This window comes from Rhinolophus sinicus, chromosome 2 (assembly GCF_057876585.1).
Source record: "Rhinolophus sinicus isolate RSI-liver-muscle chromosome 2, RSI-T2T, whole genome shotgun sequence".
Lineage (NCBI taxonomy): Eukaryota > Metazoa > Chordata > Mammalia > Chiroptera > Rhinolophidae > Rhinolophus > Rhinolophus sinicus.
Window position 1 is genome coordinate 66,908,975 of NC_142502.1, and position 26,941 is coordinate 66,935,915.

At 35.8% G+C, this 26,941-nt stretch overlaps 1 protein-coding gene across 4 annotated transcripts in view; it reads left to right on the top strand.

Annotated features, from left to right (window-relative positions):
* Positions 1-23: 23 nt before the first annotated feature.
* The window catches only part of IBTK (inhibitor of Bruton tyrosine kinase), a 104,693-nt gene continuing 77,775 nt past the window's right edge, over positions 24-26,941 (top strand). For all 4 annotated transcript variants that reach the window (XR_016020267.1, XM_088795593.1, XM_019729560.3 and 1 more), the window contains exons 1-8: positions 24-196; positions 7,927-8,634; positions 17,375-17,471; positions 18,569-18,693; positions 21,449-21,559; positions 22,563-22,733; positions 24,179-24,296; positions 24,376-24,556. Coding sequence is in view for 3 of the 4 variants with exons in the window: in XM_088795593.1 (XP_088651719.1) it covers positions 8,314-8,634; positions 17,375-17,471; positions 18,569-18,693; positions 21,449-21,559; positions 22,563-22,733; positions 24,179-24,296; positions 24,376-24,556 (1,124 nt within the window). In the remaining variant the exon portion in view is untranslated. The remainder of the gene's footprint in view (positions 197-7,926; positions 8,635-17,374; positions 17,472-18,568; positions 18,694-21,448; positions 21,560-22,562; positions 22,734-24,178; positions 24,297-24,375; positions 24,557-26,941) is intronic.

Here is a 26,941-nt window from a genome sequence, read left to right on the forward strand (position 1 = left end):
TTTTTCCTTGCTCTTTTTTCGCCGTGACTGTAATCGGGGCTGTAGCTGCAGCCGCCTCCAGAGCTCAGCGGGGTCTGGGGATCAGCCTCCCACTGGCGCGGTTCGGTTCCTCCTGTTGCCTTCACTGAGGATGAGTTCCTGCGCGGCCGTGTGTCCCCTGCGAGGAGACCGCCGGCGCACTTTCATCTAGCGACTGGTGAGGGAGGGCTCGGCGCGGCCGGACCGTGCGGAGCGGGCCGAGGCGACGGTGTGCCTTCAGCCCGGGGCGGGGGGTGGATGGGACAGTATTCACTTTCCAGAGGGTGCGGGTCACCGCGGACTGCAGTGTCGCGGGTGGGCCGCGTGGAGGGAACCCAGTTGCGCCGGCGCTGCCGGGCTTCGCGCGAGGCGTCGCGGGGCGGTTGGAGAGTCACGGGTCCTTGCAGCCGCCTTCACGCCACATCCCTCAGCTAATGAATGGTCTGTTCACGCCACGAGCTACGTTGCGGACCTGCCTGATACGCCCTCCAACGCTGTTACGTTGCTAGTTTTCAGATAGTTGTCCGGAGTCCCTTTCCTTCCAGCCTGGAATTTGAAGTCGTGCCTCCAGATGTTATCCCCTTCGTAGGGTCACACAGTTTTACTCCATTCTGGGGATACTGTGAAATTTAGTATGAATTGACTGTGTGAAAAGGAACCGTTTTTTTGGCGGGGGGGAGTTATGGAGGACACAGGATAGAGGCCTTTTGTTCTTGTATCAGGTTGTCAGGTTCCAAAAAAGTTTTACTTCAGCAGGGAAATAGATAACCCTGGACATCCCTGACTCCTGTTTTCCGACGTAGTTCATAAAATTTCGTGTGTGAACCAGACAGGATATTTTTCTGGAAGCAGATTGATGTAGCACCTTTTTTTTCCCCCCCATGCCTCGAAGTAGGGTATTTGAAAAATCGAAATTTATCATAAAACTGAAAGAATGTGACTTTTATGAGTGGTAATGCATCTCTGCCCGTGGTGTGTAAATTCACATCCTTGCATAGCCCCTTGTTGATATTTTCACTCCTTTTTTTTATTTTGAATTCCTTGATTTTTATTGGTTTTAGAAACTGATATAAAGGTAGATGAGGGCAGAAAGAACTGTTTTTCTAAAAATAATTCTATTACAGATATTTGCAGAAACTAGTCAAAACAGAGTTTACTTCAATAAATTAAAAAAATAGATCTTTCATTATTTAAAAATTTCTTTAAAAACTTGTATTGAGGGATTTCAGTATGCCAAATTCTACGTGAGGAACTTAATTACATTTTTAACCTTCATTGTGCTTTGAGACCAAAAAGTTCAACAGACCACAAATGAATGCAATTATTATATAACGGAGCTCCGAGTTACTTGGTTAATTATTATAAATTGTATCAAAGTTAGTGTATTTTCCTGAATATGGCAGTAATTCATTGCCACATCTAGAGATGTGCTTGCACCCTAAAATTTTGGGAGTTTTCTGTTTTGAAACTGTGTTTTGCACTGATAGAGTACTGAATTAGTTATCTCTTGTACGCAGAGGATATTTGAGAAAACATTAGAATGAAATACAGTATTGATAAAGCTAAATTATTAATTTCCTAACATAGTAAGGGCTTGTGTTTTAAAATTAGGTGAACTATATTCTTCTGGTCATACAGAAAGAATTAAAAAAAAATTAAATTCTTTCCTTATGAGCCACTATAATTTGTATCTTTGTAACAGTTAATATAGATGGAAGTTGATGGAGAAGATATTTTGGTTTTAGGGAGCTCTTTAAAAAAAATAAACCTACTTAGTGAATACATATTATATATTTGTGAGAAATATGAAGTATGGCATTCTCCTCCCCTTTCTTAAGGAGCTTAAAATCTTTATGTGTAGGAAAAGTGTACTATAAGGCAGGTTATTATCATTTTGCAGATGTAGAAATTGAGGATTAGGGAGATTAAGTTACTTGGCCACAGGTTTAGATTGTAGGAACCCAATTCTATGACTACAAATAAGGGTAATTTTTTCTACTATACTTTTCTACTTTTCACTGAAGGTTTCCTAACTGCATTTTAAGAGAGTATTTTGGGTAGTATAGGTAGAATCTAGAGTAATCTTTACATAAAGCTGCTTAAATTTTACACCAATGTATTTCCTCATTGTAAAATGAAGCTAAACATATCTACATGGGCATTAATGAAGCTGAAAAGAGAATTAAATTAGTTGAATTATGTAAAGCACTATGCTTATTCATATGAAAGATGGTAGATGCTATTATATGTTTGTAAGCCATGGACAATTGGCTTTCTGCGATGAAAAACGTCCAGTATGTATTAGATGTTTTGCCTTGTAAAGGTTTGGGTGAAAATCATTCCAAACAGAAAGGACCTACTAATAGTTATGCCATTTTCTGACCTGTATACCCATATGTCTCTTTCTCCCTTTTTTTTTTTATTTTTTTTTATTTATTGGGGAGCAGTGTGTTTTTCCAGGACCCATCAGCTTCATGTCAAGTTGTTTTCAATCTAGTTGTGAGGGGCGCGGTTCAGCTCCAAGTCAATCTAGTTATGGAGAGTGCAGCTCACTGCCCCATGTGGGAATTGAACCAGCTACCTTGGTGTTATGCGCCCTGCGCTCTAACCACTGAGCCAACTGGCCTGCTACCCACTGGTGGCTCAGCTCCAAGCTCAAGCCGTTGTTTTCAATCTAGTTGTGGAGGGCGCAGCTCACTGGCCCATGTGGGAATCGAACCGTGACATTGGTGTTATGAGCGCTGGGCTCTAACCACTGAGCCAAAACGGCTGCCCCCCTTTCCTCCTTTTTTTTGGTTAACATTTGTTAGGAATGAATTGTCTTATTTTTTTCAGAACAACTCAGGAGATAAATAGTTGTTATCTCTTTACAAGTGAGATCATGGAAGCTTAGAAAATTATAGTATACCTCGGTTTTTGAACGTCTCTGTTGAGGAACATTTTGGTTTACGAACGCTGTAAACCCAGAAGTAAGTGCTTCAGTTTTCGAACACGCCTTGGAAGTCGAACATGTCATGTGGCTTCCGCTTAGTGCAAGATCCTGAGGCTTAGCTGTCGGCTGTTTTCGAACTTTTCAGGACTTGAATAGTTTTCGGAACGGATTATGTTTGAAAACCGAGGTACCACTGTATAACGTGCCCAGGGTCGTTTAGCTAGCTAGTTAGTAGTGTACCTGGGCTACTAGCTCAGGTGTTCTGAATTCAGCATGAACTTTATATGCTACATGGTCATCGTCTGCCATCGTCTTCCTGAAGTAATGCTACTATTCTTAGCACACGAAATACAGGCATATTTTATTTTATTGCATTTCACAGATGTAGTGTCTTTTTTATAAATTGAAGGCGAGAGCTCTCACTAGCAAAAAGATTAGGACTTGCTTTTGTGGTGGTCTGGAACCGAACCTGCAATCTCCAAGGTGTGTCTACATAGATATTGGTTCAGTTTGATTGGATATGCCGGAGAGTGACATGTGATCAGATTTGTGTTTTTGGAAAATAACACTTAACCAAGGATAAGTAGGATTGTGAGCCATTGTTTAGGGGTCAACCTCCACTGGCGAACACCTTTGTGGTGGACCAGCCTTCAAGGGTGAACAATTGCCTGTAGCTAGCTACACCCCTCCAACTCAGTTTCCCATCAACACTTCATATTCATCACATATAAAACAGAAATTTTCAACTTTAATTTTTATTTGTTCCTTTGTTAAGTTTGTTTTTCTGATTTCCAAAGTATTCACCCCATATTCTTATTGGTTGCCTTACCTGTAATCAAGCCAGAAACCTGGGAGTTATCACCACCCCTTGTCAATTCAAGATCCTAAATGTATCTCTGAAATGCACACTTTGTTTATCTCTAAAAAAGGCACATGATGCTGTTCATAATGTAGTTCATCCTTGTGTATGTATTATGCCTTATTCATTTCTGTCTTCTGAATTACTTGGAATTTTCAGAATGGACCAAGATTATTCTAGTGTTTTCGTATTTACTGTTTCCTCAGCCTCAAATGCTTACTCACCCTGAATTTATCAGGCAAACATGTACTCACCTTAAGTCTTACTGTATACATCTCCTGAGGGAAATCTTCCCTGGATTCCTCTTGTTCATTCCCCATTCCTGTGTGTCACTTGTTTTATCTTTACCATAGGTTTATAGTCATATTTTTTATTACTTGCTTAAAAAAAATGAGTCTCTTTTGCAAAACTGCAACCCTTTGATGCTAGAGACCATGTAATAGATAATAAATTTTGTTCAATCAGTTCAGTTGTTAAATGAGCTATACTTTCACTTAAATATTTATCTGTGAACCTGTACTTACTAACTATTCTATGTAAAATATTAAAGTCCTATTTATTTTTGTATTCCTAGTACCTTGTGACCTATTGTAGGTGCTTTGCAGAAGCAGTGTAGTGTTGTAGAGATCGCTTGGAGTTGACTGTTAAACAGATCTGTATTTGAATTCTAACTCTTACTGGTGGTATGATTTGGGTGGCTTAATCTCTGCGGTGTGAAATAACCACTATGTATTAGATGCTTAATAAATGTTGATTTCCTTTGTTTTCTTTGCCTTCAATATGCATTTGTTGAATGCGTAAATAAGATTTACACTAAACATTGGAAATACTGGTCTGGAATTTAGGACAGACATGAGGGCAGGAGACAGATTTGGGGATTTTAAACATGTAGGTTAAAATCAACACGAGAGATTGAAATCATCCAGGGAGAATATGAGGTAGAGAGTAAAAGAAGAATGAAGATGGAACATTGAGAGAAGCCTAGAATTTGAAGGTCAGGGGAAGGTCAGAAGAAGTGACAAGAGAGAGGATCATCCCTTTCTAAAAGACTCCTTAGGAAAATGAGGTGTTGATGACTCAAAAATGGGGAAGTCAAATAAGATAAGATGTGAAAGTATCCAAAAGTATTTGGCAATTTGGAGGTCATGCGTAGTTTCATGGGAAAGTACGCATGGAAAGCAGGTGATGGAGAAACTGAAGATTAAACATGAACTTTGGAATTAAAACGTGCTACCTTTTCATTATTGAAGAAATAATAGTAATAAACACTAATGTTTCTTGAATGCATATTTGGTGCCAGGTACCATGCTAAGCAGTTTTATTTATTATTACAGTAACTCTGTGAGATTAGTGGTATTGTCTCCTTTTTCTGATGAGGAAATAAGTAAGGGCTTGGAGAGTTTACGTAATTTTCACAGTTACGTAATTTTCACAGTTACGTAATTGGTAGCAGCCAGCATTGCTATATTTGTATCCAAATATGTAGGGCTCTCATAAATGATAGCTCTTAGTCACGTCCATATTAATGTTTGTAGTATTCTCTATGTGCTTCTCTCTCTATATATGTATTTTATTATGGTATCACTTTTATATTTAATATTCCTTTTATTTTCCCTTTCAATGTTTAAATTATGTAGTAACAAATTAGGGAGATCTTGCCTGTTGTATCTTAATTCTTTCATATAGGGTTTGAGTGATTCACCAATAAGTAGTTCCTTTCAGGTATTGTGAAGACTCTGAAAATATAACGATGGCAAAATTTTAGAGCCTCAACAGAATGAAATTAACTATATTTGAATTTTGCCACATATCATGTTCCAGTTTTAACAGTTTAAACTACTTGAGGCTTTGGTACATTTTTCTTTATGTCATCTAAGTACCACACTCTTTGTTTGTGGTTCAAATCAACACTCAAAATAAATTAAAATTAAAAAAAATATTTTGGGGAATATAAGTATAATGGTTTGATACCTTGGAGAAGAGAATATACATAGAAATTCTGCTAAAAAGCTTTGAAAATCTAGGCATTATAAATGAATTGACTACTCATTTAAAATCCAGAGAACAGAAATACTGAAAGGAGAAGATAAATAATTAGGAGATGATAAATAAAGAAATGATGAGAAATGCTCAGTGTAAAGTAGTCCACTCTAGATATATAAAATTTCCAATGTACTTGTGGTTAGTGTTCTAACAGGTTGTGAAGAAACTGAAGAATAGTAGTTTATCAAATAGTTGACAAATGATATTCATTTCTCCAGGTCTGAATGGAACAAAGCAGATAGAGTAGCATATTGGAAACAAGGAAGGTAGAGGCTCATGTATGATGGTTGAGTTTTCTATACTTTCCAATGGCCTTTCTAATCATTATACCGGGGGTTCCAAAAAAATGTATACACATCACGTGTATTCGTCTTTTTTTATTGGTATATATTGAGTGTTACAATTTTAATACAGTTTTTTCCTTAAAATGTTTATACATTTTTTGGCACCCTCTGTATTAGCATTTATTTATATTTTTTACACATTTATTTTTGAATAGGTGTGCATGCATGTGGTAAAGCATTAAAAAGGGGTTCACAGTAAAAAGTAAGTCTGCCTTCCATTTCTGTCTCCAACCATTGGTGCCCTTCCCTGGAGCAACCACTATTCACCATTTTTGGTGTATTTTTCTAGACCTCTTTCATGCATATTCAAATATAAACATGTACATACATACACATTTTTCTCACAAATGATATTAGAAATGCATTCCATTTGAAAAGACATTTTACAATATCTTGCAGATTATTTTATATCAAATTATATAGCTGATTTATTCTTTCTGATACATAAATTATATTCTGTTGCATGAGCATACCGTAATTCTTTTAACTATTTAGTTTTTCCCATGTTTTATTATTTCAAACAATGATGCAGTGAATGTTCTTGTACTTAGGCCATTTCATACATGGATATATTTTTACAGGATAAATTTCTAGGAGTAAAATTGTTTGGGACAGAAGGAAAATGTATTTTACATTTTGATAAATATTATTAAATTACTCTACATAGAAGTGATACTAATTTATACTTTCATCAACAATCGTGTAGAGTTCTTGTTTCCTCATAACTGTATCAATACATAGCAATATCGACTTTTTTAATCTTTACCATTCTGATAGGTACAAAGTGGCATCTCATAGTTTTAATTGGTATTTCTTTTGTATGAGGTGAACCTCTTTAAAAATGCATTTAAGTTTTTTTTCTTTTTTTGAAAAATGTAAGTCTTTGACTTTTATTTTGTTGGTCTCATGATGATTTGTAGAGACTATCTAAAGGAAGATTTTTGCTGTTTTTTGTCTTTAAAAGTTTTTGATGTAGGTTTTAAACTGATTGAATTTATTACTCTCTTGTTTATAACTTAGATTTCAGATCATACTTACACAGTCCTTTTGTGCTCTGAGATTATGTAAAAGAGTCTCCTGTGTTTTCATCTAGAGCTTTTGTGATGTCATTTTTTTATGTTTGTCTTTGAGCCATCTAGAATTTATATTGGTTTAAGGTATAAACTAAGTATTTAAAGTTATTTTTTTCTGTATAGCTCTCCAGTTGTTTTGATACATGTTCTTTAATTATCATTTCCTATATTGAAGGATCTTCTGGGCAGAGAGAATGTTAGTTAGCATGGTACCTGGGACTTAGTAAAAATCAAATCATGAGAGAGTTGGTTATTGTGGGTGGGTGGTGGTGGTACAGATTTAAGAGGTAAAGGTTTGTGATGAGGTTCCTATAAAGATGGTGGATTTAAGTGTGTGTGTAACTTGTAGGGACATAACCAGTAGAGGGTAAATATGCAGGCAAGAAAGAATGAAAGTTCTGGAAGGAAAGAGGTGGACTCCAGAGTACAGATACAGAGGTTAACCTTAAATATGAGACTGGAAAAAAGGTCAGAATGACTGCTGTCGATACAGAACACTATAAATGTGAAGGTGAAAGTTGATAGACTCTTCCTTTTTTTTTGAAATAGGAATTAGGGGTATTTAAATATTGAGGTAGTTGCACAGTAAAGTACTTGAGGATAGCGAGAGATAAATTTTGTATTTTTACTTAAACTTCCTTTCCTCTTCTCTTATAGGTCACCCTTGCAATTATGGATATTTAAAAGGATCAGACAGTGTGGAGGGGGAGGTCCCCTCCTCACTCCCCCTTGGTGCTTGACTCCAGGAATAATTTATAAACTGCACAGTTGTGTTTTTTTTTTTTTTAATAAAGAACTTGTATTTGAGATAAACTTTATAGAGCTGTTTATAATTTTTTGATTTAAGTGCCAAAATAAATTATACAAAGATTTATAGTTTTATACTTTTGCTGTGAGGATTTAAGTTACAATCCTAAACAGGCCATTTATTCTCTATAACTGTTTCTGAAAGCATCTTTGTATCCTGGCTTTTTCATTTTTTAAAATTAGTCTTGTATGACTATTCTGAAGAAGTAAGCAGTATAAAAAAAAAAAAAAATTAGGATGAATTCTTCCATCCCTGACTGCACATCCAAGTGTCGATCCCTGCAGCATGCTTTGGATATCCTTTCTGTGGTGACCAAGGGGAGTGAAAACCAGATTAAGGCCTTTCTCTCCAGTCATTGTTACAATGCTGTAACTATCAAGGATGCCTTTGGCAGAAATGCCCTCCACCTCGTTTCCTCCTGTGGGAAGAAAGGAGTGTTAGAATGGCTTATTGAAAAAGGAGTGGATCCATTGGTGAAAGACATGGAGTCAGGATGGACAGCTTTGCACAGAAGCATATTTTATGGACATATTGATTGTGTTTGGTCTCTACTGAAGGTAAGTGTCATTTGTTTATTTAAAACTGTTGGGTCTGGCATATATTTTTCTTAATCTTTTTCATATATGCAACATACTTTCCAAAAAAATTTTGAGTTTGTTTTTATTAATTGTTACTTTTATTGCTGTAATTCATCTTTAGAATTCAAATCCCATATATATTTTTTATTTAAAGTTCTTATGATGTAAAATTTTAAACATATACCAAAGTTTACAAGATACAACGAACTGTTGGCCAATTTTGTGTTATGTATGTCCCACTGATTTTCTCCATCCCATATTATTTTGAAGTAAATCTCAGACATTTTATTGTTTAATCAGTACTGTGTATCCTTTAGTACTTTTAAGAAAGATGGTTCACTTTGAATAACCATTTTAGCTACTTTAAAAGGATACTAGTTATTGAAGTACGTGTACATCACTTAGGGACCAAGTTTTTGAATGGTATGTTATTTCTTGTTTGGCTAGGATAAAGTGTTTATACTCTTTCAAAAAATTAATAATTAGAATCAGCTTAATTTATTTGTAATTGCCCATCAGGTATATGAAATCCAAATTTCTTATAGCTAAATAATGAAGTGTTTTGAGATATACCCAATGTCATTTTACTATTGAATGCAAATTAAATATTCACTATCAGAAGTCATGAGTTTTAAATTGAAAGATTTTTTTTTTTGTATTGGCACTTTGTCCTGTTTGTGGAGGATCCAGAGAAAAACAAAGCAGTTCCTGTCCCCAAGGAACATGTGCTCACATTAGGAAGCTCATCTTTGGTGTCTTCATCTATTTTTGACTTTTAAGAAAGTCTTTACATAGTGGTCTTTATGTAGTAACATTTGCTGATCAAAATAATTTTCAGTATATACCATATTTCCCTGAGAATAAGACTAGGTCTTATATTAATTTTTGTTCCAAAAGACACATTAGGGCTAATTTTCAGGGGATGTCTTATTTTTTTCCATGTACAACAACCTGCATTGATTCATGTATGACAATGTACATTTATTCATTTATTCATGTATAAAAATCTACATTTATTCAAATACAGTCATGTCATCTTCTTCTGGAACATTTCCATAACTCTCCAAACCCCGAATTCCGACTTGAATTTCTTGCGACTCCATTTCCTTTAGAATCATTGGCCCCAATGTCTCATGTCCAGCAATAGAGCTCCCCTTAAATGAGCATTTCTTGTCCATGTAGACTGCTCACAGTGCATTAGCAACACAGCTGTCAGTGATTTTATCCCATGAATTCTTCACCATGACCTCTTGCAGGCTAGGCTTCACAGTTTCCATGCTGATTTCTCTCTATTCTCTTTTCAACTTAGTCATTGATTTCCATGCTAAAATGGTCCTTGAATGGCTTGTTTATTGCAATATCAAGAGTCTGGAGATAGGCAGTCATTCCTGCGGGAATCATTATTTGATTGATTCTTCTCTTTGTAAGGAAGTTCTTCATGTTTTTTGCGCGGTGAGTTCTGTCTGAATCCCAGACTAGCAGACCTCTTTGGCCACCTCGCAAAACAAGTGGCAGCATTAAGTCGACCCACTTCCTTATAATTGCTTGTGCGCCAGGCTTTTTCATTTTCAAGAACATAAATGCCTGAAACATGTTCAACCTTATCTTTCTTGCCCTTAGTGACGATTAGAGGTGGGGCTTTCTTTCCATCCAGACGAATTGTCAAAATACAGGTAACACATGCACTTTCGTAACCAGGGGAATGTAGTAGATTGACGAGGCACCCCTCTGATCAGTTGTCGTTTGAGATCTTTGGCCCATAAACACTGCAGTTTCATCCACAGTAATCATGTTGGAGAGTTGGCATTTAGAAAAGTCGATGCCATCAACAAAGGACTTGAATGCAAGTGCACGTTTAATAACTTCAGCATCTTCCAGCTTGAATAGTGTTGTCGATCTTCTTAGAGACAGTTCATATCACTGAAAGAAGCCATCCAGCCAGTGTTGTGATGCTTTGAATTCTTCTGGGGATATTTCTAACTGTGGTGCCATTGCAAGGGCAGATGCTTGAATATCAGCCCTGCGCACAACCAAAGCCTTTGCTTTCGTAACCAGTGGAGGGAATATAGTAGATTGATGAGGCACCTCTCTGATCAATTGTCATTTGAGATCCTTGGCCCATAAACACTGCAGTTTCATCCACAGCAATCATGTTGGAGAGTTGGCATTTAGAAAAGTCGATGCCATCAACAAAGGACTTGAATACAAGTGCACGTTTAATAACTTCAGTATCTTCCAGCTTGAACAGTGTTGTCGATCCTTTTTTTTTTTTTTTTTTTAAGATTTTTATTGGGAAGGGGAACAGGACTTTATAGGGGAACAGTGTGTACTTCCAGGACTTTTTTCCAAGTCAAGTTGTTGTCCTTTCAATCTTAGTTGTGGAGGGTGCCGTTCAGCTTCAAGTTGTTGTCCTTTCAGTCTTAGTTGTGGAGGGCACAGCTCAGCTCCAGGTCCAGTTGCCGTTTTCTAGTTGCAGGGGGCACAGCCCACCATCCCTTGCGGGAGTCAAACCGGCAACCTTGTGGTTGAGAGGATACACTCCAACCAACTGAGCCATCCGGGAGCTCAGCGGCAGCTCAGCTCAAGGTGCTGTGTTCAATCTTAGTTGTAGGGGGCGCTGCCCACAATCCCTTGTGGGACTCAAGGAATCGAGCTGGCAACCGTGTGGTTGAGAGCCATGTCGGAATCGAACCCGCAGCCTTCGGAGTTAGCACGGAGCTCCAACTGCCTGAGCCACTGGGCCGGCCCTTCGATCTTCTTAGAGACAGTTCATACCGCTAAAGGAAGCCATCCAGCCAGTGTTGTGATGCTTTGAATTCTTCTGGGGATATTTCTAACTGTGGTGCCATTGCAATGGCAAATGCTTGAATATCAGCCCTGCGCACAACCAAAGCCTTTGCTCTCCTCTCAGCAATCCATTCACAGATGATGTCTTCCAGCTCTGGAAATAATGGTTGCTGACCTGATCTACACTTGCACTTCTTAGCATTTCCCTCGTCCACCTGTTGACTGAGGTTATTGTACTCTGCTTGCCATTTTTGGATCATTCGGAGATCCACCTTCTTCTGTTTGCAGAAAGCCATAAGATTCTTGCCACGGGAGTCCTCCACGATTCATTTCTTGTACTTGACAGAATAGTTCTTTCTTTTTGCACTCGTCTTGTGTGGGGGTCAAAATGTTATGTCCGTTAAATCAAGTGTTAATTGAAAACTTACGAGACAGGAGTGGCAACAAAAATGATGACAGTTAAGAATGATGGTCCACACAAAAGCGATGAAAAAGTGCAGGCACCCAAATTCAGAAAACATTTCTTGATTTCACACGAGTGCATTAAGTATGTCCGTTACAACACACAACGTATTGAAATATGAAGATTCATATTAGACACAACCACATCCGTTTGTTATCAAGTGCGCACGTTATTCGTGCGTTGTGTCTATACTCCGATTGATCATTCGGCAATAAGTCTTGAGTTCATCTGTTTACATAGGCGATTAACTCTCATCCAAAGGTGCCCGCTTGGGTATTTACAAGTACTTAATTATAATTTATGTTATTTATTTTAAGTATTAATATCAATATTTATTTATATTTAATTACATATTAATATTACTTTATAATTCAATATGTCCTGTGTTGCGGTGGATGTACTGAAGGCATCTGTCTGGCTGACGATCTTAACTGGGACTTATTTTTGGGGTAGGGCTTACATTACAATCATCCTGAAAAATCATGCTAGGGCTTATTTTCCAGTTAGGTCTTATTTTTTTGGGAAATACAGTATTAATAGTAAAATATCCTTTTTGTTGGAGCTGAACTCTGTAGGTCTACCACTTCCTGAGTCATCTTGGACAAGTTACTAAATCTTGAACCTCGGGTTCATCGATTACAAAAAGAGAATAATAATAGTACCTTTCTAATTTTTTTCCCCTAGTGAGTTCTGTTGAAGAACAAGCCTTTCTTGTGTTTAATTACTGTTAATTCCTCTTATATCTAAAAGTTTTGAGTATCAGTTTAACTCCCTTATTATAATCTCTTTTATAGGGAAAGCTAGGTTAGTAAGAGTGGAAGCCTCTATCAGCTCTACTCTTAACCCCTTACCACTTCTAGAACCTTGGTTTTTTAACAGTTTCTGCTGGAAAATTAGATGACTGCCAGTGCTATCAAGCTTGAGAGTGTTCTTGGATTTTCTGGTACCGTGTTTCCCCGAAAATGATACCTAGTTGGACCATCAGCTTTAATGCATCTTTTGGAGCAAAAATTAATGTAAGACCTGGTATTATATAATATTAGGCCCGGTATTATATTATATTAGACCCGGTCTTTTATGATATAAGACCCGGTATTATGTTATATCATGTCATATATCATATCATATCATATTATATTATATTATATTAGACCCAGTCTTATGTTATAGTAAAATAAGACTGGGTCTTATATTAATTTTTCCTCCAAAAGTCGCATAAGAGCTGATAGTCTGGCTGGTCTTATTTTCGGGGAAACACAATATCCTAGGGGTTGCCATTCGGGTGTTAGGATTTAGGGCTTCAGTTTGAAATAGCATCTGGCCTGAAGTTTGGACCTTTCCTCCTTTTGAGGTTTCATTTCCCTTTAGAAATCCTCAGTCATGTTCACCACCTTGGCTAAGAGATGTCAAAAAGTTGTGCCTTGGGCTACCTGCCATTAGCTTGACTGTCTTTTATTATCATCAGATTCCTATTGATCAGAGGTAGACATCTAACATCAATGCATTCCACTGATGAAATATTTCCCCAGAAACTTTTCATCTATTTAGTATACCACATTCTTCTTTGCTTTGTCCCAGGCTTCATTGATGGGGGTTCATGTCAGTTGTACTTCAGATGACAACTATAGCTCTTAAGGTATTATGGATTGGTAGAAAGAGACCATACAGAAATACACAGTTTTAAATGAATTGTATTTGATAGAAACCTTATAGCTATAGACATTTTAAATTAGGTGCCAAACAAATTGTACAAAAAATATACATCCATACTATCAGTTTCAGATTGCCAAAGATAAAATACCTTAGCAGAAACTTCTCTGCCAAAAGCTAGAGTAAAAACAGCCTATATTATGCTACTTTTCTTTGGCTCATTGAGTCTATGACAGGATGTATGGTTCACAAAAGTTTATGCTTGAAAGGTCCTGCTGTATCTGTTATTGCTGTACCATTGTTTTTTTAATACTGGTGGTTTACCTACATTACTAGTCTGGAAAAACTTGCTTTAATATTTTCCCATTTGTAAATGAAAGAACTAACCGAATCATAAGCTTGTGTGGATTAAATGATATACTATTTGTAAAGTATTGGGAACAAGAAAAGTTTTTTTGAGTTGTCTGAAGTGTACCAGGCAGTACTGTAAGTGCTAGGGATATTGCAATGAACAAGACAGACAAAATCCATTTTTTTTTGAGTTTTTATTCTAGTAGGAGGAGAGAGACCAGAACCAAAGAATTAAATAAGCAAATAGGAAAGTGCTTAAGAAACGCTGGTGTATTAGAGTTCTTTTTTTCATGCAACAAAAACCAATTATGGTAACCTAAGCAAAAGATATTATTTAGAGGGATATTAGATACCTCACAGAATAGTAGAGTGGAGAACCAGGACATGAACCAAAACAACATCAGTTAACTGTCAAATTATAAATAAGACAAGTCTCCTCAAACTACAATAGAATAACTATAAACAGAATAACTGATTTGAAGTTCCCTTGTCCTGTGCCCTTCCCACTACCCCCACCCCCAGAATAATTAGCAGGACAAGTTGTTTATTAATACTATTCCTGGTTTATGATGTTAAAACCATTTCATTTGAATATAAAAGAATTTATTTTTCTGTATTCTCTAGTAGGAGGGCATCTAGCCAGTTTATCCAAAAGTACTATCAAAGCTTGAAAGAATAGGCTTGAAAGGAGAGTAGAATAATACATCCCTGTTTTACCCCACCGGAAATTATGTAGTCTCAAGATATTTTGATCCTGACCTTTTTGGTAGTATATGAGCAGCAGTAGCCAGAGAGCCATATTAAACTCATTCAACTTTGCTCATAACCAGTTTGGAAAGATTAGTGATTGAGCTACTTCTGCTGAACCACTTCCTATCATCTTGGCCTCACTTCTCTTATCTGGCTACAGCTGTGGTAACCATTGGTGAAAAGGCTTCCAGTACCGTTGTGTAGGTATAATCCGCACCTTGTTTCTGGCTTGTACTGCATGCGTCTTATGCCCCAGCACTTGGCAAATGCATGGCCAGTCAAGAGTACAGGAGCGCTAAAGCCCCCGTAGAGCAACTCTTGGCTAATGAATAATGAAAACTGATGGTAAATATTTCCTTCCCCCTTTTGTCCCTTGTTTGGACAGTTATTCTGTGATACATTTTTATAAGGTTCCCAGATTGTCCTGTCAGGATTGTGCACTAGTCTCCTTAACAGTGGTCTGTCTACTCAATAACACATCCTTATATTGGTTTTACCTCCTTCCTTGATTTGCTCTCCTGGTCTCTTACCACTGCTTTTTTGGATCTCTTCCCAAGGAAATTACCTGTAGGCCAGTGTTTATCTTAAGCTTTGCTTTTGGGGAAGACAGTCAAAACAAACAGCAGTTTTCTATGTTTGTAGCCAGGCATCTACAGTAGTGTTACCAGTGGAATAGGTGTGTCTAAAGTCCATTTGCTCCTTGTTGTAGAGCATTGGCATGAAATGCTCAGGCTTATAGACCTGGTATATGCTTAGATGCTACTGTGTTTCCCCGAAAATAAGACCTAGCTGGACAATCAGCTCTAATGCATCTTGTGGAGCAAAAATTAATATAAGACCGGGTCTTGTATGACGGTCTTATAGTAAAATAAGACTGGGTCTTATATTAATTTCTGCTCCAAAAGACGCATTAGAGGCTGATGGTCCGGCTAGGTCTTATTTTCAGGGAAACACGGCATAATAAGATAATGAAGTTATCTACTGTTTTGGGATTATGTAAAAAGTTGATCTTTAAAGAAATGGGATAGACTACCCACTGGTCCTCCTACTACCTTTAGAGTTTAAGATGTGCATATTGAAGTGTCAGAGCCCACCCTTGAGGGAGCTCTAAAGGCACAAAAGTGTCCCTAGTCCCTTATGCTGTTGGGGCCACTTAGGTAATGCAAATGGATTTAGTCTTACTCGGGTCCAGATGGTGTAAATAAAGGTTAGGACAAATTGATGAAACTTACAAAATAAGCTCTCCAGGGATTGAGGTTTCTGGGATCCTGTTTGTCAAATTCATAGCTTGGAACACTGTCATGGAATCTACCCTTCATACTGTGAAAAAGGCCAACCTCAGGTCTTCCCACATGGTTTTTTATTATATCTAACTTTTTGAAAGTGGTAGGCAACATACAATTTTAAATTTATTAAGATCTTAGATCACTTCTGATTTTTGTTTTACTTGTTTTCTCACTAACTTGAGTATTTTCTGTTCGTTGACAGTCTTTGTGAAATCAAGTATTATAATCATCTGGAACACAATGAAGTTAGAATTGGTTTTAGTTTATTAGAATCCATTGTTATGAAGTGAGAGGAGATTTCCTCTGTCCTAAGTAACACAGAGTATGCCAACATGTCACAGAGTAAAAAAAACTTCATAGTTCATCTCAGCCTATAACTACCCAGGCAAACTTTGTGGATAGCCAGTGATGACTCGCACTAGTTCAAGTAGAGATAAGTCTCAGTAATTGTTGAGTCTTATTAAACTATCAGCAAATATTCAAAGTTATTCTTGAAAAGGAGTACATTTTATATTTAAAAAAACAAAAGTAGTAACAGTAATATGAATTGAACACAGCTCTTTGTTGCCCCTCTCCCCATTATAATTTAAAAGACGAAGTGTAGTCATAGGGATAGGGTGTGCTAACTGCCTTAAATAAGTGGGAATGAAAATGTTCTCTTTCATGTTTGAATTGTGCAGATATAAAACTACAGGTTACTTTAAGTTCATCCTTAAACACACACACACACACACACACACACACACACACACTCACACACTCATACTCATTCACTCTCTAGATTTTTTAAAGATACAGTCTAACTATGATTTATAAGAAGCCACAATTAAGCAATGCTATAAAAATTGAAGTTGAAAGATGAAACGATCACACACAGAAATAAATATAATTGTATTAATGTCAATAATAGATACAACGGAATTCAAAGCAAAAAGATACAGAGCATAGACGACCACATTATATTTATAAACAGTAAATCCTAATATAAGTATTCTGCCATTGCCCTGAAATCTTTGCAGCCTTTACCTGGACATGGAGCATTGCTCTTTAAATATAAAAAAAGTGTATATGTGTGCATACACACTGACACAGACTCAGAGCTAGAACCTTCCCAAGGAGAACTTTCACATCTACTTCACTCTGATTTTAAATGTAACTTATTTTATTTTTTCAAGTTTTCTGGACCATTCTTATTCTACCAAGGATTGGATATTTGACTTCTCTTTATTGTTCTCTTCTGTGTATGAAAAAAATAAATGGGTATGGTCATAGGAGGTAATTGTTATTGTTATTTTTTAATATATTTATGAGCTTGATCATCTGGCTTTTTGATAAATAAGAATAAGAAATTACTGATTGTAGGTAAATGTTAAACTTGTTAAAATACATACATACAAATATATGTATGCACACCCTTTTTTTTTTTTTCCAGCATGGTGTTAGTCTGTATATTCAAGATAAAGAAGGCTTGTCAGCTTTGGATCTTGTGATGAAGGATAGACCATCTCATGTAGTATTCAAAAGTACTGGTAAGAAAATTCCGTATATATGTATTCCATTATGTATGTATACAGCTTAGAAAATTTCAATGAAATGTTATTCTTATTAAAATAGCTGAGAAAATTTGTGTGTAGATATTTACAAAATATTTTTACTTTGGTATATATTGGTTGATAATTTTGGTTTTCTATTCAGAACACTCCGATTTATTTTGCATTTTTAAATTTTAATGTATTAAGTCTCTAAAATCACAGCCAAAGAGGGAAGACAGATAGAATTTAACTACTATGAAGTCTCATTAATGTGCATCCAGAAGGTAACATCAGCATTCTAGGTAGAGGGAAAAATGAAGTGATTCTTCTATCCACACATTCTTCTAGTTCTGCCTATTCCTCCATTTTGTTTGCCCTTGGAACTCTGGAAATGGAAATTGGGGGAAAAAGAGAAGAGATTTAAATGGGGGCACTGTATAATTTGTATTTAACTGTGATCAAGCTAAGTAAGGGCTTATTCTTCATTTTCATTTTTACCTTGGACACCATATTTCAGGTTATGGTTGTAATGGAATTATATGAGCCTTGCAAAATAAAAAGGAAGATTTATATCATAAACTTAGCTGTGATTAAATTCTATCCCAGTGTAATGGGTACCCTAATTAGTAGGGTGACTTTTGCATTTGTCAAGAGCAAACTATTGAGGGTTAATGTTTCTGTAGGAATAGTAAGTAGCATCATATTTGCTTCGTTTCTAACCTTTATATGTATTAATAACATTTTACGTTTAAATAACTATGTTATTTTCTGGAAACTAAGTGGATATGGCAGGGGATATTTTGCTCATTTGGCAGTTAAACTTTAGCTGCTGAAGAAACAAGGAACAAATGTTGCTTACATTGAGACAGGCCTGTTCTGATTTGGATTTTCTGATTTTTTATTCCTAGAATTATGTTAATAGATTCATAATTTAAAAGGCAGTGCTGGCAGCATCTTTCTAAATATGGTAATTAAATTAGTTCCTGTAAAGAGTCATATTTGAAGTAAACTGATTAGTGGAGTATATCTATAATTGAACTAAACTGATATTTGTTTTAAATTATAAAGAGTGTAAAAACCAGTTTTCATTTTAGATCCTACAGATGTCTACACTTGGGGAGATAATACAAATTTCACCCTGGGACATGGAAGCCAGAATAGCAAACATCATCCAGAGTTGGTGGATCTGTTCTCCAGGAGTGGGGTTTATATTAAGCAGGTATTTTGAAGTACAATCTATATACTTTTAGAGGTTAAAAGAACTTTTGAATTTTATAGCTCATCTTTTCATTTGGATTATGTTAACTTTGTTGAAGGTATGATAACATGTTTTAATAAAGAAATCAGTCAACAGAACTTTACTAATTCCTAGATTTTGTTAGCCATAATAATATTAGACTATGAAGTAGTATAAACCTATGACACGTGTCAAGCAGTGTTAGAAAGTAGAAGGCACTGTACAGGTATCAGTTAATTTTTAAAATGTAGAACTTCTTTTGATTTTCTAGCTTTTGTGTCCATTTACAAAAATTAAGAGCGCTTAAAAAAAGAAGTTCTTCATGTTGTTTCTCAAATGAATTCATTGTTGAAACTCAGTGTTACTAGTTTTAGGTAGGTGAACTTAAGTACTCAAATGTAAGTAATTGTAAACTTATTTGATATAATTGTAAAGGTTGATCTTTGGTCTTCTATCATTATGTTGGATATCTTCCACTTCCATGGATTTTACTATTGTTGATATACTCATCTTTCCCCATACCACTGTGTGTGTGTGTGTGTGTGTTTTAAACTGAACTTGAACAGGTCTTCAGAATCCTTCTTAAAATGTTATTCCATGCATCAACAGCTATTATTGATTGATCAGAGTTGGGCACTTCAGAAAGATACTTGTTTTCCTTTTCTGAGTTAGTACTTGACATAATCAGATTTCATGAATTGAGATTTTTTTCAGGAGCAGGGATTTTACACAACAATGAAGGAATAATGGTGGCATTAGGAAACCACAGGCTGAATGTACCTTCTTGTCCTAAGATATATGTGCTATGGAAAAAATGAGCGTATTCCACTTTGTAGGGTTCTGAGTGAAACAGTATACCCAAAGAGAAAGCTACATTTCAGGTAAGGCAAGGAAGTGAGAGTGTTTGTGAAGAGATTAAGGTTGTAAGGAATTTTACTTATCACAGAATGAGGGTTGAAGCAAGCACTATGAACATGTTTGAGAGGAAGGAAAACAGTGAATATCATTCAGAAAAGAGAAAGCAAATGTATGAGCTCCAATTATATAGATAGCCCTATTAGTCACTGAAAAAGGGCTGATTCTGTAGTGTAGTACCAAATGAATTAACTACCATAGGAAAGAGATTGTTAATATTAGCATAATATATTCCTGAGAAATAAGATGAAAAGCCATGAACAGTTAACTCCTTAAAAAATTTAGAGGTTTTAAAGTTGAAGGTCTCAAATTCTGGTTTTGGTTGTTTAATATAGTAGAAGCCAGAAATTGTAGAATGGAATTCTAATATTGAATATAAAATTGAACAAAATGTATTATTTCTGGTTTTATAAGATCATATTTTTCTTACAAATTCTTTGTATTAGAAATTTAAGTTTTATTTTTAGACTTTTCAGGTACTTGTGGTATAGCTCAATGAGACAACTTTTTGTGTTACTTATGATAGGCACATGTATTTATAGAACTCACCAAGTGGTTTAATATGTATAGATAGAGCTTCCAGTTCAGCTTAAAATTTTCTTATTTTCCAAAGGAACTTGACTTTTTCTGGAAAACAATTCTAGGATTTCTTTATTTCTTAATCAGCTATGTATATCCTAAGTTAGAAATGCTTATAGATGGCATAAGAAATGCAAGTGCAAATGATTATTATTTTTTATTTTTTTAAATTTATTGGGGTGACAGTGGCTAGTAAAATTACATAGGTTTCAAGTGTACAATTCTGTAATACATCATCTGTATATCACATTGTGTGCTCACCACCCAGTCAGTTCTCCTTCCATCACCATATATTTGACCTCCTTTACCCTCTTCTACCATCCCCCCTCCTCCCTTACCCTCTGGTAACCACTTAACTGTTGTCTCCGTCTATGAGTTTTTGCAAATAATGTTTAAAAATAAGATAAAAGGATTTTTAAATGGTATTAAGGTAAAATAATACACTGCATATTAGATGCATTGAAAAATAGCCAAGTGTGGCCTGGGTTGGGTTAAATACATACATATTTGAAACTGCTGTTGGTTTCCAGTTATTGCCTTCTGCTGATGCAGTTCAACCATTTCAGTACCCTTGTCTTCTGGTAAGAGTATGGAAATATGTAAGTGTGTTTGTCAGAGGGTAAGGGGGGTGGTGTTAAGGAGGCAGATAAGGAAGGAAGTGGGGAAGAGAGAAAAACTTGAAAATAAATATGAAATTATTTAAAACCATATATGATATTAAAGATATATTAGAACAAATTAGAGCTATAAAAAGGACATAATGTGTACCCGACACTCCCCATGTATAGGTGATGTTCTTGTTTTTAAAAAATATTCTTAAGACATTTCCACTATTTTCTTTAGAAGCATATCACTATTTGCTGCTCTTTATGCTTTATATTACACTCTGCTCAGTTCTTGCTCTTTGAGATTTTATGAAATTTGAAAACAACTGGGCACTACTTTTGAAGACTTAAGGTTTGCATTTTCCTATGTTTAGCCTCCTGTGGGTAACACATGCTTAATTCTTCCTTTGTTCTTTTCCCTATATGTCTGTTTTTATTTGTTTTAAAATAAAGCATGTATATTTTTAATTTTTATTACAGAAAACTTTAAATGTTTTCGAAGAGAGAATTGTATAATGAATCCCCATGATCCCATCATTCGACTCAAACAATTAACACTATTCTACTATTTCTTTTTTTATAAAATAAAGGATATTTTATTCAGGAATATTACTAATATTCTTTTTTTTTCCTCATAGGTGGTGCTTTGTAAATTTCACTCAGTGTTTCTGTCTCAAAAAGGGCAGGTTTACACCTGTGGTCATGGTCCTGGAGGACGGTTAGGCCATGGAGATGAACAGACATGCTTGGTAATTGAAATGTCATTACACAGTTTAGGTAACTTCAGTAAAATTTTGATAAACTGGAAGCTCCAGTTAACAAACAATTTTTTTTAACTAACTATAAGGAGAAAATAATAAACCAGTTGATAGCAGATTTTTAAAAATTGATGATTTTCCTGGTATATCACATTCAAAATAAGGATTTAGATACGCAGAATTCTAAAGCATCAAAGAAAAATTATGAAGGGACTACTGGTATATTTATCATCGATAAAATGGTGCTTTAAAAGGAGAACAAGCTATAATAATAGCTTCCATTTTTTGAGGGTTATTGTAATCTAGGCATTGTTCATAAAGCTTTACAACAGTTCTGTGGGGTTATAAGCATTGTTATCCTCATTTTATACACAATGACAATGGTAATAATAGCAGTTATTCATTGCTTACTTTGTGCCAGAGACAATTGTGTTTTATACTTACCAGTTCATCTACTCCTAACACCAATCCAATTATTATCTAAAATAGTATTATTATTTTGTGTTCAGTTGAAGAAAATTAACTACTCAGAGTTTAAGAGATTTGATTGAGATTAAATAGCTAGTAAATGGCAGAATTAAGATTTGAACCTAGGACAGATAACTCCAAAAGAAGTCGTGTATTTGGTTACTCACTGATGGGATGCATTGTTTCCCGTATTTTTATTTATTTCTTCAGTACACCAATGACTACTTTGGCAGTGAATACTTTTATTCATACCAAACAAATTGGTACTTGGTGTATGCTAAGGGTTCAAAAATAATTTGTTGAATCAAATTATTTTATTGAAATGTCTTATTGGGGTTTTGTATTTTACTCATAAACTAGTGTCCACATCCTATTAAACTCATCTGCCCCTCGCTGAATTGTAGAGTTTACCTACAGTACATATAGCCATGTAGCAGTCGTGTCCTTTGGACATAGTGTCATCAGATGCTGTTTGTGTTTCTATCTAAATGGTTAATATTATACTGAAGTTAAGTTTACTTTGTAGGTCCCTAGGCTTGTGGAAGGACTGAGTGCTCATAATTGTTCCCAAGTGGCAGCTGCTGAGGACCATACTGTTGTGTTAACTGATGATGGATGTGTTTACACGTTTGGTCTAAATATTTTTCATCAATTAGGAATCATCCCTCCACCACCCAATTGTAATGTGCCCAGACAGGTAAACGTCTCTTTTTTTAAACAATAAGGTGACTATTTGCTGTAAAACCTGTATAGACAAAAAGATGGAAGGTACTGACAGAGGAACTTATTTTACTTATATTCAGTGGTATATACTTTATTTTTTACAGGAGAAATTAAGCATAGTACAAATTAGGTTTTGTTTGAAGTAAGAAAAAAAGCACTTGGAAAATTAGGCACCAAACCACCTTAAAATAACTTTTTAAGGATTCATAAGCAGAGGGGGATTCAGAATTTTGGGGTTTAAGTCCCTCGTTAAGAAAAAACATGAAGTATGTAAATCAAAATTGGCTATGCAAGTGAGTCACCCAGCAGCCTCAGCTTATTGGCTTCATTAAAAATCTGCCTCTGCACAAAAGTCACACCTGGCAAGTTGACATGAAGGGATACAAATCCAAAAGCCACCATTCATTCTTTGTTCTACTTACCCCCTCCCATTTGTACAACCAGAAGATACCTTTTCCTCAGCTTCAGAGACCTAGTAACCAGAACTAGGAATGGTGCTCTAAAGTAATGTGTTACTAGAATCATCACCTTGTATAACAAATGTGTTTCAACTCATAAAATTTTATATTTCAGGAACTAAATTTTTTCACTGGTTTAATTCTCTGGATTTAAAATTAGTAGATACACTATTTTTATTAATAAACTTTTAAATCCAATGGTTTTCCATTTGGGATGACTAATGAATCAATAGGAATTAACACAAAATAATTAGAGATGGTCTCCTATCTGTGGTACTTTTTAGAAGATCCATTTTTTCCACCTGTGGAATTTGTGCATATTTAATCATTTTATAGACTTCTTTAGGGATGGTAGATTTTCCTCTCATTTTTATTCTTACTGTGTGGCTAACTCAGAGCTCAGGGTTGATAGACATATCTATATTCTCAACTGGGGCAGTTTTGCCCCCCAGGAGCCATTTGGCCATGTCTAGAGACATTTTCAGATGTCACAACTGGGAGCAGGTGCTACTGACATCTAGTGTGTAGAGTCCAGGGACGTTGCTAAACCTCTAAAATACACAAGACAATCCCCTACAACAAAGTGCCATTAGTGCCACTGTTGAGAGAACCTGGATATGTTAGCTTTAAAGTATTAAATTTTATAATAAGAATGAGAATGCCTGTTTTGCATATTGCTTGTTAACAAAAGTTCAATGATTTGGTTTTTGTACTGTGTCAATTTTTTATATGTTAAAACTGCTGACTTAAAGTGGCTGCATCAAATGTCTTGTGTTCTGAGAAGAGTTGGGGTTTTAGTACTGGTGCTGAGATCTATTAGTGACGACTGCCATTAGCCCTTAAGGGGGCACTGGTAGCAAGTATGCCATGTGTTTGCTACCCTGGTCTACTGGATCTTTGTAGAAATGTACTGGTTCATAGATATATAGTAAACTGCAGTCTTATTTGTCTTTTTGAATAGATGCAGGCAAAATATCTGAAAGGAAGGACTATCATTGGAGTAGCAGCAGGCAAGTTTCATACAGTGCTGTGGACTAGAGACGCTGTTTACACTATGGGACTGAATGGTGGACAACTGGGTAAGAAATCTTTGACAAAATCTAAGAAATAAATTGGATTCTTAAAATGGATATTTTGTGATTTATTTTGTATTTTTAGGTTATTTACTAGATCCCAATGGAGAAAAGTGTGTAACTGCTCCTCGTCAAGTCTCTGCCCTTCATCATAAGGACATCGCCGTGTCTCTGGTTGCTGCAAGTGATGGGGCCACAGTCTGTGTTACTACAAGGGGAGATATTTACTTACTCGCTGACTATCAGTGCAAGAAGATGGCTTCTAAGTACGTGCATTTCTGTGAAACAAATGTAATTTTGATAAGAGTTCAACTTTTCTAGCAAATATCAGTATCAGCTTTATGCTTTGCTGTGAAGTGTCAAGTAGAGAAAATGGAATGGGGGGCGAAGTCAGGAGTTTTTGCCTTTTATAATCTTAGTTCTTAGTTTTGTGGCAAGTATCCTGTGAATACACGTAAAAGTTCTTTGTAGTTATCAAACAGTATTTCTCAGTTATGATAACACGTATATGTGGTTAAATATGACCTGTAAGTTGCCTTTTTTTATGTTTCTGTTGTACAGAACTAGATTAATCATAATTCTTTGTGACACAATCATGGTTGGTTCATATGTATGTGGTTTTTTTATATTGTGCATTTATTTAAAAAAACAGTTACTCATGTGCCATGAACTGTTTACTCAGTCCAAGTGTTTATACCTAACTGGTACATTTTTTTATCTTTGTGTAGCCTATTGTTATCTGAAAACACGTTTTAGTAGCATGCAGTGAATTAGCAGTTGGTTGGATAATAAAAAAGCCAGTTAAAGCAGGGAATCATAAAAGTAAGGTTTAAGTATGGATGGGTTCACCAGTTGGAGTTCCCTCTCTTGCGTGCATAATCTTTTTTCTTTTTCCCCCTTCTTCCGCCTTCCCCCACCCCCTCCGCCCTCCGGTTCAAGCCGTTGTTTCTCGGTCTAGTTGTGGGACACAGCTCCCTGGCCCATGCTGGTGTTATGAGCCTTGTGCTCTACTCCCTTCCCCCGCTCCTCCCGCTGAGGCAGTTGGTTGTCCCTCGGCTGCTCATGGCAGCTCTTGCTGGCTGCCGGCAGCTCTTGCTGGCCACTGGCCGCTCATGGCAGTACATGGTAGTCCACGGCAGTTGTGCATAGATCTTATGTGTGTCATGTATAATTTCATTTTGAATGATTTAAGGAGTAAGTGCTTAAAAACAATTGTGAAGTAAGTTAAGTGCAGAATCCTCTGTATTTCATACATTTTCAATCTTCTATACTTGATTAATCCATATCTGATTTGACAGCAATTTTTTTGCTGCTTATATTTATCACGTTGTTCCAAAGTATTCAAATTATGTAGAAACATTCTTTTCAGACAAATATACTTTATTGGTTTATATAATACTTCTTTATATTATATAATTATCGTAATGAATACAAGCAGAGAAATACCCTGTTTTCCCGAAAATAAGATGTAGCTGGACAGTCAGCTCTAATGCATCTTTTGGAGCAAAAATTAATATAAGACCCGGTATTATATAGTATAGTATATAATATTATATAACATAATGCATTATATAATATAATATATTATATTTATTATATTTATTATATTAGACTGCGTCTTATATAAGTCCTGGTCTTATAGTAAAATAAGACCAGGTCTTATTTTAATTTTTGCTCCAAAAGATGCATTAGAACTGATTGTCTGGCTAGGTCTTATTTTCATGGAAACATGGTTGATCTTTGACCCTGGAAGAGTATAGCTCAAGTAGTGGATGCAGTATCGCGCAGGAGTTCTAGATTAGTCATCTAACTTTAAAAGCAATCAGGCATTGAAATTACAATTGAATGCAACAAAATGTGCTTTTGCTAATATAAGTGAGATGGTTATTTCATAAATAGATATTATACTATCTGTAAAGTTATCTCATGAGCAGAAAATGTCAACCATCAATTTGTTACAACTTACCTTCATTGTATAACAATTGGAAGGTCATCAAATTTAGTTCATATTTCTTTTACAGAAACATGAGAATGTGAACATACATGTTTCTTAGAACTCACTAGGTTTTTTCTGAGCATGAAGCGATTTGTGGGATGTTAGGCTTGATTTTAGTTAAGATTTATAAAACTTGCCTTGATAACATTAAATTACATAAATATAAGTTATATCCAAGTTTCACTAAGAAATTTCTTTTGTTGCAGATTATTACAACATAGTAATTTTGAAATGAGAGAAAAATTTAATATAGGCAAAATATCTTAAAGGGAGGACAATCATTGGAGTAGCACCAGGCAGGTTTCACACAATACTTACTATAGGCACATCACATGTGCAGATATAATTAAAATATGTGGTTAGTGGAGAGTTACTAAATTAATAATACTGATGTTTCATGGTAGCTGTATCTAGGGTTGTCCATGTTTGAAATTAAGGATTTCTGTTTTGCTTTGAGGTTTACATTTTTCCTTTCCTGTTAAAATGCAAATACACTTAGGAGCTTTACGCCTTATCAATTATTTAAACTAGAATGAATGCTTTAAGTGTTTAATGTGTGTATCTGTGTAGGTGATGCCTTTTGGGAGGGAAAGACTTGCCATAGAAAGAAACAGCCATGGTGTAGGGGAAACTGAAGAAAGGAGGGACTGAGGAT